A 13,794-nucleotide genomic window follows, 5' to 3' on the forward strand; every position below is an offset into this window, starting at 1 on the left:
CTGGGCCCAAACTCACAATAAGCAGAGAGAGTTTGGTAGCACAGTAGGTCCCAGTTGCTGAGGGTTGGTGGTGGAATAGACAACCAGCAGGTGGATTTTCTTTCCCCATGTGACTCAGCACAGCTCTGGAATGCATCAATGTCCTGCACAGACATGTGCAGAAAAACCCATATACCACACATAGCTATAAAGCCTCCATTGCCTTTATGCATAAACTTTTTTTCCCAAATATTTAATTGGTACTTTTCTTAGAGGTGGCTTTTGCTCCCTCTTTGTATTACTAGTAATTCCCTTAGGGGTAATTTAGCATTCTTTTTAGTGTGTGTGTTTTGGGGAGGGGAAGCCCCTGCTGGCGTTCAAGGCTATGTTGTATCCCCACTACCGTTGGTTCATTCCTGTACAGAGCCAAAAATATTTAACTGATGAATCATTCAAGAAAACACGAAATAATTGTGAATACAAAAACTAGTGTTACCTTTGGAAAAGAAAAAACAGAAATCACATTTTCTCCCATTCAGCAAGGCACTGAGTTTTTCACTGCTGTTCATGGGCTTCACCTTTGCCTTCTCTTGTCCACTTCTTCTCTCTGCTTCAAAACGTCCACAGTGAGATACAGCCACAAAGGCTCCACTGCTGTGTGCTGTCTCCTGGCTGCTTTCATCCTTGATAAAGCAAAGCTTTAAACAGCATTTTATCCATAAATTTGGAAATTAAACTGGAGCAGAGGGGTGGGAGAATGCTGCAACTGCAGCCAAAGGGCGGCTGAGTAATTTATCTGAAAACCAGCCCAATATGGTTTCATCCAAAGTTTTCAATCTCTTTCACATGAAAAAGAAGTAGAGCCATAGCAACTGCAAAAAGTATGGTGTGTACATAATTACCAAGAGGCACAAGTAAATATTTATGTGGCTTTTCCAGTATATCTGATTTCTTTTCTAAGCAATAATAAGTGAAGGATTAGCCATTATCAAGATCTAAAGACATATTTGAAACAGAGGGAATGAATGATTCATCAGGAATACCTGCATAATAAACAGCATAAGGCGCTACTTCTTTGGATGATTTGCATGTCTGTTATTTGGGGAAGGCGTTTTGAACATTTGTTAAACACTATGGGAAATGGGAGTATGACTGGAAAATACCTGCACAAGGACCTGGCTTGTATGGGAACATTTTAGGGCTGAACAGAGATTTGGATAAGATTCCAGTTCAAGCTCCCCAAAGCCCAAGAGATTGTGTGATCCACAACATATGTTGGAATGGATCTTCCACCAAAGAAACCACATCCGTGCCAGTGGCTTGGGAATGGCCTGCAGGGGACACAGCTGTCACCCCTGGGTCTCTGCTTGTGTTCCCTAAATGGAGGCTGAGAGACATTTCTCAGGCACCAAGGCATTTGCCCAGATCATGGCAAAAAGTAGATTTCAGCAATGAAAAGATTTAGATCCTGTTAGCAGCCCCAAAAGGACTTTTTTTTTCAGGTCAAAAAGCTTTCAATCCTATTTATTTCCCTGTGGCACTTACTTCTCCCCATATAAGAGCTAGTGGGTAAGCCCTTGCCAGACCCCTGGTAAATATTGCTTGTATTAGACACACTGGTAATTACAGGTGCAATAATTTCTTAACTTTCCATTAAATATTTCCAGCAGCTTGCCAAAAATCTCTCTTTTTACCCTCAGAGATAAAATCAGCACCAGTTTTGAGGGCACAGAGTTAAGATAATCCTAAGAACCAAGATGATAATATTTTACATACTTCTTATTTGGCTTTGTTCAACAGCTCTCCAAGGCAGAAAGTGCAACTATAGCAAATAGCAGAAACAGAACTAATTACTTATTTTAGAATTAATAACTTGCGGCGTAGACTATGAGTCATTTCCTTGCTGAACTAAATTTTTTTACTCATCAAATTTGCTCATGGAGTAATTATCTTGAAGACAGGGAGGTTTTTTTTTCTTGTTCCCAGAACAAGTTTAAAGAGACATTAATATCTTGTAAGACCAAGTCCCAGATGATTCACTAAAAAATCATTACAGGCACTTAGAGAATGAAGTTTGTGTAACACAACCATGGCTAACAAACTACATCATGACAGAGGAAAAGAAAAACATCAGAAAATATTTATTGACAGAATAAGTGCATCATATAATATCTTAGCAGAGCAAAGGTGTGCATTTATTATCTCAAATGGCTTGACATTTTGCACAGTTAAAAATATTCTAAAGTTTTCTGTCAGTCTTAAAAAAGCAAAGAACCTGAAAGAGTCCTCAAAGCTACTTCTGGATGTTTTTAATCTAAATGCTCTGACACTTGGAGCAAAAGACTGGTGCAAAGGGGACCAAAATATACCTCCAAATCCTTTGAGATTAGAGTGAAATTTTAAGCTTTCAATTTAATAACATTCTTTTTTTTTTTCCTCCAGTCATTCTTTAATCCAGGAATTTGTAGATGGAACTATCTGCAATAATCTGTGCTTTAAAATTGGAAGCAGTTGATTAAATTTCTATGGATGCCAAACACAAAGAGAAGACACTTGAAAAAAAAAAATCTATTGCCTAGAATTTCTAGATGCATGCAAAAAAATTGACCCAACATTTTAATGCCTTAAGTCTGAGATTTTTTTGCTTCATTTTTTTTCCCAATGGAGAACAGCCTTTACAGGAATCTCAAAAAAAAGGTCAGGTTTGAGAAACTCCCTTTACTCACTACATTTTTGGTGATCCAGTGTACTGGGAGGCTCATACTGCCAAGCCTTTTGGTCAGAACACAGATTGCTGCTTTCCAAGGACCCTGAATGAACAGAAGCATAATCCCTGCAAATTCAGGCATGGATTATAGGTCAGGATTAAAACCCCTGCCTACTAGCAGGCCCTGCCATAGCCTGAGTCCTCTCAAAGCCCTTTCCTTGTTGCTGTTGGCTGGGAAGAAATGCCTTATCTTCAACAGTGAAAAATTGTCACGAAACTTGTGAATTTCACATCTTAATTAATACTATTAAGTGTCCACCATCTGCCTACTCTTTCTCACAATAGGTGCCTCTGCTACCTTGCAGCCATTTCATCTGCTACTTTGCACACTTTCTTTATCCCTTGCATACCATCTCCATCTTCCTGCCCTTTCATACCATCTACTCATTCTTTCTTTCTCTTTTTTTTTGCTATTTGCTGCCAGGTCATCCCTTATCAGCAGAATAGAAAGAATTCCCCAGCTGCTTCTCTCCTCCACGTGTGGATGAAGGTTTTTTTTTTTTTTTTTATTTAAGACATATTCATGCTGATTCATACTCCATATAGACACATAAATCTGCAAAATTAAGATAGTAAATCTTCAGGAGTCAAGGAGTTTCTTTAAGCAATTATTTAAACATTGGGTACTCTATACCTCATATAACAGAAATTATTTCCCTACATAATGTTGTGCTTTTCTTTTGTTAATACAAACTTTGACTTAATTTTTCACACTGCAGATAACCCCTCTGTGTCTCAGAGCCTCAGATTAAACACATGCACAAATACCTTGTAGAAGCTGGTCTGGGTGTGTTAATGGCTTGCATATGAGGTTTATCTTTGGCCCTGAAAAAAACTTACTTGTTGACTTTATAAATTCCAGTAGCCCTCTAGGAGAAAAGAGATTTGACTGAAGTTGTTTTTTCCTAAAGCCAGGAATACAGTTAAATAAAAAGATCTACTATACAAACACTTATGGAAAAGAATTGGTACTGATTAAAAAAGTGGTGTACAGCCTGGTACCTGAGAGAGGAAATATCATTTAGGGAAACATCAGACAGGCTGGAAACCCAGCCTTCCTGCTGATGTCCTAGACAACAGCAGGATCTAATCTACTGGGATCATATTTTCCTCCTCATATTTTCTCATTGGTAACTAGATAGTAACTGCATGTTTTAAAGAAAATCTGAGATGGCTCAACAATTTTTGTCCCATTTGCAGTGGTAGGTACCAAGAGCTCTATGCAGGATGTTGAATTCCTGTGATTGTGTGTAAGTACTTGATTTACGAAGTGAACTCCCTGTATAGGGAGTCACAATGTCTATATAAAGCATTTATTTCTCTATTAGGCCAAGTGGGAGACAAAAATGTTGCCTAGCATGCTGAGGCAACAGGAAAAGCATTTTGTCTGTGTCTTCTTCTACCTGCATTCCTGGCCTGAAGGTGCTGACAACACAAAACTCAGTCAAAACATCCATGGTCTCCAAGCCTGTGTATTTGCATGTGTTTGTGCATGGGCACTGGGACACAGAGGTTTGTTTGTTTGATTGAAATTAATTTTTATGTTGCTCAGGCCAACCTCTTTAATCTTTTAGTACTACAGAATGAGCATCTAGTACTTATTCTCTGAAAAGAAAGTTTTTGTCAACCTGGTATGGAAACCTCAGGTTGCAGCTGAGATATTTACAACAGATGATTATTATAACAAGACTATTTGGAAGCTGACATCACACATTTTTCATTCTTACCTTGCTCCCAATTCCCAAAGTGATAAAGATACAGATTTTATTTCTTCTGAGAAGAAGTACACCTAAATGAGACTCAACAAAACAAGGAATTTACTAAGACCCCTTTATCTTGATCAGTTTTGGACCCAAATCAACAATGACAATAATAGTAAAAAAAATCCATGGATCTGGGTTGTCTTGTATTAGATTAATGATGTGGTACCTTATTTGTCACAGTAACTATGGAAAAAGGCACTTAAGAAAAACGTTGCAGACTGACTAAAGGATAGTATAAATCTGTTGCATAGAGTCCAGTATTAAATACTGGACTGAGGTGATTTAAAATTACTGTCAGCAAAGCCACATATGTTAATAGAGATGTTAACAACAATAAAAAATAATTAACCCTAAAATCTTAGAGATTTATTTCTAAACTTTAAAAATTATTATTGGTTTTCTGCAAACAATCACACAAAATAAAATTAAAACATAATAAAGGAAGGAAAGCTGAGTGTTTGCTGGAAAGGTTGGCATTAAAAGAAATAGTTTCCTTTAAAGTGAGATCTCTTCCAATGAATGAAATATTGTTAGGTTATTATATGGAAGCAAGTCTTACATTTTTGTGCTTTGGCAATAATAGGTCAAAGTTGCCTGCACATTCAGTGTGTCAGGTCATACACTTTCAACCATATACCAAAAAAAAGGGTTATTTAAAACCATGTTATGTCATCAAAAGCATGTTTTAAAGATTCAAAAAAAATTTTAAAATCTTGTATTTTTTCTCCTGCACAGGAAGAAAATGTATTTTGGTCAGCATAAATTTATGGTAAAAAAATTAAATAATACAGTGGTGAATACTATGAAAAGTATTGAAACCCAAAGGATATGATCAGAAAGGCACAGTATCTTTTTATGTTATTAGATTAATGTAGCACCATAAGAATTCTGTGTACTTCAAAATCTTGACATAAAATAAAAGATATAGACTTATATAGCAATCAACAACAGTTTTTAAGAAGGTGGTTTGTGTTTAAAGGTGTATAAAAGTCAAGCTCAGTTGGTGTCTTCATTAAATACATGGTTCTGCAAGCATATTTAACCAAATTATTTCTAACTACTGCTGCTATCTAACAAGATACCTTTTATAAAGCACAGGATAGTTCTACCATTCAGAAGGTGCTATAATTTAGTTGGATGAAATTTTTAGTTAACCGTTTGAATCATGTTGAGGTGGAATCTGAATATAACATGATTAAAACCACACACTTTGCAAAACTGTATAAAGCCAAACTAAAATATTGATTTCCAACTCCCAGTCTAACACATACTATCCTATCTATGAAGCTGAACTTGTATAAAAGTAATTTATAAAAACTGAAGAAATGTTTAGCACCCAGAAAATACATAATCTGTGAAGCTCCAAGTGATTGTCAAGTAGCCACTTCGGGAGTCAGTGACCTCTCCCAATGGTAAAGCTAAACATTTGACTAGAAACTAAACCTACACCTCTCCAAATATTAATTGGAAGGCAAATGTATGTGTTTAAGATTTCTATAGCTTCTCTAAGAACATTTAAAGGCATTAAATATGTCTAAATGTGTCTTCTTCCAAACACAGAAACTTTTTTTTGTTAGTTTCTCTTTTGCTGTTTTTACTGAGCAATGGAGTGAATTTTTCTTTAAGGTGTAACCCTCAGCTACATAAATTTGGAATTTCCATGGGAGTGTTCCTGCAGCAACCAGAAGAGGAAGCTTTCCAAACTAACCATCATCAACTATAGTGCTGCTTCTCAACATGGACCTGTTGTCTTTAGAGAATGCCAGAATAATGTCTTGCTCTCATGCAGTTCATTCTGCACATACAGGAACATGCTATATGCACAACTTGCATTTGAAGAATTGGAACAGAACCCTGAGAAAAGTAAATCCATTGGAAAAAAATAGATATTGCTTAATAACACCAGTTTGAGATGTTTCAACCCTTCCTCTGGGGAAAAAAATGACAAACAGGTGCAGCCATTTTTTTCCTCACAAATGACTTGAATTTATCACAATTGCAAACATAAATATAGTTTGGGATTTTAAGTGTGTATCTAGGTTGACTACAGTTAGAAATACTTTGTCTGACAATTCTACCCCTCCCCTAGAAATTCAGCATCCCTTAAGTCACACCATAGCACTTCTTGCGAGCTTTGAGTTCAAGAACGTTCTGGCGTGGAGTGATGCTCTCCCAGTCACTGTCGCCTTTCACTCTATGGCAGTGAGGGTGCTAAGCAGAACTGAGGCTCGGCTCTCTTCAGCCTTGTGTGCAATTCTCATCATTCCCATGTATCCAGAAGCAAATCTGGGCATATTTGAGAGGAGTAATTCGTACTGCTACATTGTAATCCTGCTGTTCACCATTGATGTCCACCCACTGGTGGCCTGAGTAAACAGCGATGATCTTGCGTTTCCACTTCTTTTTGTTTGGCTCCTTCAGACGGAGATAGATGCCAGATCCTGTGGAGCCAGGCTCAGCATCACAGTACTGATAAAACAGATCATTGGACTCATCAGAAATGCTACAAAATCTATAGACCAGCTGCCCAGACCGGTCATTGTCAAAACCTGAGAAGTGGATCATACTCCCAGGCATCATTTTGATTGTTGGGCTGATTCCCAGCTCCATGTATTTCCTTTTGTGGGGACGCTTGAGCTCAAGAACAGCATAATCATAATCCAGGGCAATATCCCCAGAGACACCCTTAAACCAGCCTTTTGGGATATGTGTGCTCTTCACCCGGGTCCACTGGAAGGAGGGCATGCCATCTGAGGTCCCTTGCTTCCTCCCAGATCCCCTCTGCTTTCTCTCATCGCCTTTGGATGGTCGCCTTAATTCTGTGGTGGCTTTGGGATCCTCTTTGGCCGCCGAAATTTCTCTCCTACTTCTTTTAGCGCCTTTGCGTTTCCTGCCGTTGCCTCTGGATTTTGTCTTCATCAGGCCCACCCTCAGTCTTTTGCTGCCCTTGACATAATCCTTGCCATTGTGCAGGCAGTGGGCTGCTGTGAGCACGTGCTTGGGGGAAACGAGAATGCCACTGCAGCCCGTGGAGATCTTCACAGCTGTGTTGAACGGAAAGTTGGTCATAAACCTCTTGTCATAGATGCTGAACCTACTGTCTGTCCCATATATCTGCCTCTTCCTCCTCAAAGGCCTTCGTGTGGTTGTGTTTGCAGCTGGGTCAGGCACTGCTCCGAGGACACTCACTTCAGTCAGGGTCCGTGTGCCGTTTTCAAAAACAGTCTCATAGGATAAGAGGCTCTTCAAGTCAGACAAGCTTGGCACTGGCAGTTTCCTTTGACATTCAATTCCACATACACTGTTCAGCTCTAATTTGGTTTTTGCTTCAAATTTAGGGCTGTCAAGGGAGAAAGTTCTTTCTCTCACAATCTGGGGAATCTTCTTTAAGTGCCAAGTAAAATCTTGTTCAGTTTCTGTTCCATTACTGAGACCCAATATAGGTATGAAAATTATGAGTAGCAGTAACATGTGCTCCATTTTATTTTATTTTTTTCTAAAACAAGAAAGAGAGATTTGAAAATACACTTTGGAAATACATACAGTTATCTTAATATCTTCTAAGTATAATCAAGCAGTTTTAGAACTGACATCAGTGGAATAGAATTCTACAATCTGCTCAAAATAGAAATGCCTCAGATATTCCCTGTTTTGCCTCTAACTCTTCCAGTCGTTTCTAGCAAGATGGATGCAGATAATTCAGCCAGCATCCATGCAGAGCTACCTACTGGAAGATGAAATCAGCTGAGTTTTACCTGTTTTTCCCTCTGTGAACAGCAGCCTGAGTCATTCCACTTGGTAGAACATCCTGGTTTTATTCATGCCTAAGGTATGCAGTTACATATTAGGTTTCTGCTTCTCTTTCCTATAGCTATACAGTAGAAGGTAGAACATGCTTGGAAACACTCAGTGCATTCAAAAGTTGGGATCCAAGCAGAGATGGATATACAGACTACACTCATGAGACTTAGGAACCCTTGGGAAACCAGACCAATTGTGCTCTTTCATGCAGTGGCCAAAACGTGGCTTTAGCTTACTTAAAAAGTCACCAATGGTTCTCCACTCACCGCACAGAGGAGAGCTATGAATCTGCCTGTATGAAAAATGCCACTTTGCTAACTGCTATCCCAAGGAACCAAGGTCTTTTAGGACAGACAGACAAATGAGGAAAGCAGAATTTTGCTGGTGGAGAGGAGCCTCCTGGTTTTATTACATGCAGCAAAGCTCAGCTGAGTAGGAGGGTTAATTCTAGTTACTCATCGCATGAGTAACATTTTCAGGATCCCACAAAGGCTGTAGGAACTGTGCTGTGTGTGCCTTATGGTCACGTGGAATGCCCCACCTAGATGGGGTGATCCACCATACCAGCAGTGAATGCTTCAAATGGGAAAGACAAAAAGCAGTATTATTCCCATCTCTAGTTGAGAACATGCAGGAGAAATGTCACATTGTTAGAAGTCTGAGGCAGAGCCAGAAACTGAACCCAGAATTCTTGATTCTGAACTCAAAACATTACTGAAAAGACCATTTTTCTTTTTTGGCAGCATTGATGTTAGTGGTATTATCCAACTATTGGCAGCTGCCACTGGGAAACCTGTGCTCAGTTCCAACATCCTTCATTCCAATTACATGGAAATCTCAGCAGTGAAGAAAGAAAGGGTCTATGATTAAACTTTAAAAGCCAAGTAATTCAAGGATTTGTATGTGGTTAAGCTCTCTGGTTTATATTGCAATGGCAGTGTAGGCCAGGGCAAACACAACCACTTTCCTTAATTTTAGTTTAGAATAGTAGAAGTGGTGCTCTCCACTGAAACAGCCACTATATGGAAAAAGAAGTGGGGAACATCGCTTTCAAAGCTGTGTAATGGACTGGTGACTCCTATGATTTTTGAGGCACCTTTACCCTATAGTCATATTTGTTGTCTATAATAATTTTTTTTATTGTTAAGTAAGCACTACAGTTCAACCACAGCTTGTGGCTTCTGATGCCAAGAAGAGGCTGGATTTGTTTTAGCATAGCTTTACACTTTTCACCTTTGCCAGAATGGAACACCGACTTTGAGCTGGAGTCTACTTACTAGGACATATATATATATATATATACACCACATTTCACAATACAAGGAAACCCTCCCTGGCTTTAAAGTGGCTAACTCAGGTATTGGAGAAGATGTAAGGACTTTCCTAAGACATCTGGAGATTACAGTTACTCACAGGTCTGAGATCTGGGGTGTATGTGGTCATATGAAAAGATATCTGAAAGTTTTGAAAGCAGAGCTGGGGAACCATCCCAGACAAAAGGTTTTGTAGAGGGACACCAGTTGTTCACACCAGTCTAGCTTATTGGTATAGCAGAAATGTACACATTTAAACATAAACTTTGATATAGTAAGTTACCTTCAAAGTGTTGGTTCAGTTATTGCTGAACAAGACAGTTCTAATACCAGGCTTGAGAATTATTTTTTTCTATTTTTCCTGAGAATACTCCTCCCCTTTTCAGCTTTTCATAAGGGTCTGGATATTTGGTATTCCTCTGTAGCTGAACTTTGTGAGCCCTAAGGAAAGTTCAGTCACTAACTGCTTATTCACATAGAAAGTCTGGGTTGATGTCATTCCACTGTGATGGCTGATGTCTTCCCAGCTGATCTCATAATTAGGTTTACAAAGAAGTCCATTTTTTTCTCTCTGCTTTATAGAGAGACTTTCTGCAAGCAAATGGGTGGAGTACTATGGCTCCCTTCTGCCACTCTTTAGAAAGAAAAAAAGAGTCAAAGCACAGAACCTTCCATCGATGCCTTGGAGCCCTCCATTTGAAACACGACACTCAAGTGCTCACTACTTACAAAGGCAGTCTTGGAAGCCAAGATTTTCTTCATTTATAATGAACCACTTGTCACTGAGAATGAACTAACTACACTTCAGGATAACTGGAAGAAGTTCAAGGAACTCGATAAACACAGTAATTCTCATTACAGACTAGAGCAGTGGTTCTGCTAGGCAGCTTTGTCATTTCCAGCCATGCATTTAAGACCTCTTTACTAACCCCATCCCTGCTGTTTAGAGGAGGCCAGCTCCAAGCAAGGGCAATGTCAGCAGTTGCCATGGCACAGCACAGGCTGCAGGCAAAAGGGAAACATAGGGCTCCTCTTGCCAGATGATGAGATGGAAATGTGTAGATGGGTGCAAAGATAACTTTGCAGGGGGGGAGAAAGGGAGAGAGAATACAGCCTCCAGGGAAAGGAGGATTGTCCTGAGAAGGCTTCAAGTTGATTGCAAGGAAAAAACCCTCAATTACCCATTCTCCACTCTTCCTCCACACCCCAAGGTGCTCTGCCCTCTCCTTTCCTTCACTCCTTTCCCATACAGATTTTGGGTTGGCTTACAGTAATTGGAATTCTTGAGTCAGCTCTTTAAGGTATGATGAATTACTTGAGAGAAGACAAGATGGAAACCAGAAAGAGAGAGATCTCCAGCTATATGAAAATGTTGAAATTCTTCCTCCAGTTTTAAACTCAGCTGATAACTTTGGTGGCATTCCAGCTGCCAGGCATATCCATACAAGTAAAACTATTTTTAGCTCTTCTCATTTCTTGCTTCCAACATTAAATGTTTCTGCAGCCACAGAACAAAAACTACCTAATTTTTGAGGATATCCTTCAAATATTTTGTCCTACCTTACTCCAGCTGAATACATGTCAGATGCTCAGGAAAAGGCTTATAGTCAAGCCAAACTAGAATAGGTTTCTCTTCAGGCTATCACGGAAGAAATTTACATGCCAGGGTAGCTCAGACAGAAGAAAAATTCAGTCCAGCTTCCTGACAGTGTTTTATCTTGGTCTGTTCAGTGCATCCTCTACCGTAAGATTTCCTTATTCTTATAGGAAAGTCAGCACATTTCAAACTCGGCTTACACAATTTAAAATCCAATTTCTAGGCCCTAAAATAACAGAGGCTGCAATAGTAGCCATCTCCTTTAGCTGATTTTGGTTTTATTCTTGAAATGACCTGGAAGTTGGAATTCAAAGTTCTACTCTGACAAAGCAAAGTAGAGAACAAATTTTTGCTATCTCACACTCCTGGGAAGAAATCATTGCCCTAATCTTATCCACCACTGCTCCCCCTGATCTCCTCCAGATGCACTCACTCTGTACAGTGGTGTATGGATGTTGTCCTCCTCTCTGATTTGCGGAAAAAAAACCAAAAAAACCAAAAAACCCAAACCACTGCGGCTCCTGTCTCTTGCAAAAATTTAGGCAGCTTCAGTACTCATCGGAAGAACTAATTTTACACGGCGGGCGTGACAGCTCATTTCTGAAATCCCACGGGCGGGGAAATGAAGGACCGCCAGTGAGCGGCGCAGTGCCCGCCGCGGCCGCGGGGCGGCGCTCCCGCAGCGCCGGTAGCGGCTCCGCGCCCGGCCCCGGCCCCGCTCCCTCCGGCCGCTCCCGACGCTCCCCGGCCGGGATCCTCTCCGGCCCCGCTCCCTCCGGCCGCTCCCGACGCTCCCCGGCCGGGATCCTCTCCGACCCCGCTCCCTCCGGCCGCTCCCGACGCTCCCCGGCCGGGATCCTCTCCGGCCCCGCTCCCGCCGTCCCTCCCGACGCTCCCCGGCCGGGATCCTCTCCGGCCCCGCTCCCTCCGGCCGCTCCCGACGCTCCCCGGCCGGGATCCTCTCCGGCTCCGCCGCGCCGGGAGCGGGCGGAGAGCGAGGAGGTCGCGCCCCGGCCACTGCTCGGCTGCTGAGCGGCTCCGGGATCCAGCCCTGCCAGCCGGGCGGCGTCCCCGGGACGGCAGCGGGTGGGCACGGACTGGGAGCCGGGCGGAGGAACGGCGGGGACAGGAGGGCTTTGCCGGGATGGCCGCCTTCCCCCTGCCCTCTCCGCTGTTGCCGGCCGCTCCTGTGTGTGAAAGCACAGGGCTGTCCTGGAAGAAGAGGAGGATTTGGGAGTAAGCCTTTATCTCTCCTTAGGCATTCCCTGGTTCTGCTTTCCGCAGGAGGCTCTGCCTCTCCGCGCCGATCCGAAGGAGTTTCCCCCCTCTACAAAGCCTGAAAATTAAATACCTTGGCACGGCCCTTTTATTTTTGCTATTCCAAGATAAATCTGTTTCCAGCAGTGACGAATCTGGATGAAATTAGTGTCAATTCCAGAGGAGCGCGGAGATGGTAGCGCTAATACTGAGGGGATGAATCAGAATTAAAGGAGTTTGTTTTGAAGGGTGAAGAGGCTCCCGGTCTGCTCCCCGCAGAAGGCACAGCACAGAGACAAATCCCCGAAAACCCAATAAATATTCCCCTTGCCTCAGTCCTGTTAAACCGTCTTGTGAAACTGGCTTCAAATATGAAAAAACAAGGACCAGATAAACGCGTGGCGTTTTAGTCCTATCAAAAATATATGCATCAGGCTAAAGAGGCAGGGACTTAATACAAAACATCTCAGCTGCCAAGCTCAAGGTACTGACATCGCTCAGCCCCATAATTTTTTAAAAACGACCCACGTAGGAAGAATGACATCGCAAGAAAACTATCACATTAGAGACGCTGGCTAGCTCGCAGTGCCCGGCGCCCCTCAGCCCCCGTCCCCAGCTCCGCTCCTGCCCACCCGGGTCTCTGGGGGGCTGCCTCTTGCCCAGAGGCCGGCGCCGGGAAGGGTGCTGGTCGTACCTGGCAGCCCGCAGGACGGACGGAGGCGAGGGCGGCCGCAGCCCCGGGGCTCCGGCTCCCGGCTCTCCGCTCCGCGCCGCTCGTCCGCCGCCCAGCGCCCGCGGCTACTGAGCGCGGGGCGGGGGGAGCGGCCAGGTCTTCCCAGGCGGGGGAGGGGATGGAAAAAGGGAAAAAAAAAAAAAAAAAAGAAAGAAAGAAAAAAAGAAAAAGAAGGCGAGAGGGAGGAAGCCGAGGGGGAGGGCCGAGGGGAGCGGAGGCAGATCCCGGTGTCTCCTGGGATGGGATGGGATGGGATGGGATGGGATGGGATGGGATGGGATGGGATGGGATGGGATGGGATGGGATGGGATGGGATGGGAAGTGAAGAGAAGAAGGGGCTCTGCCTGCGGAGCGGGAAGGCGCATCGCCCCGGCGGCGGCTTCTCTGTGCCGGGGTGACCCGCCCGGGGACAGGCTGGGAGAGGCTGCAGGCCGGGGGGCGAGGCGGGGACAAGCGGGGAGGTGGAGGGACTCCGTCCCAAGAGAAGGCAGCGGGGCTCGCACCGTTCGCACCGCTCCACCTGTGCGGGCGGCCGCAGCGGGGAGGGCCGCTCGTCCTGGGCAAGGCGAGGAGCGGGAATGGCG

At 43.0% G+C, this 13,794-nt stretch overlaps 1 protein-coding gene across 2 annotated transcripts; it reads right to left on the reverse strand.

Annotated features, from left to right (window-relative positions):
* Nucleotides 1–2,131: 2,131 nt before the first annotated feature.
* On the reverse strand, nt 2,132–13,265 carry PRSS35 (serine protease 35). 2 transcript variants are annotated; one of them, XM_059469146.1, is made up of 2 exons: nt 13,172–13,265; nt 2,132–8,005 (listed from the first exon to the last, which is right to left on the reverse strand). In XM_059469146.1, exon 2 carries the CDS (start codon nt 7,987–7,989, stop codon nt 6,748–6,750), a length of 1,242 nt encoding a protein of 413 aa, XP_059325129.1. In that variant the 5' UTR covers nt 7,990–8,005; nt 13,172–13,265; the 3' UTR covers nt 2,132–6,747. The 2 variants fall into 2 exon arrangements, with proteins under 2 accessions (XP_059325129.1, XP_059325128.1); XM_059469145.1 differs by lacking the exon at nt 13,172–13,265 and adding an exon at nt 12,572–12,804.
* Nucleotides 13,266–13,794: the final 529 nt, after the last annotated feature.

The sequence above is a fragment of the Ammospiza nelsoni genome, chromosome 3, assembly GCF_027579445.1.
Source record: "Ammospiza nelsoni isolate bAmmNel1 chromosome 3, bAmmNel1.pri, whole genome shotgun sequence".
NCBI classification, from domain to species: Eukaryota; Metazoa; Chordata; class Aves; order Passeriformes; family Passerellidae; genus Ammospiza; species Ammospiza nelsoni.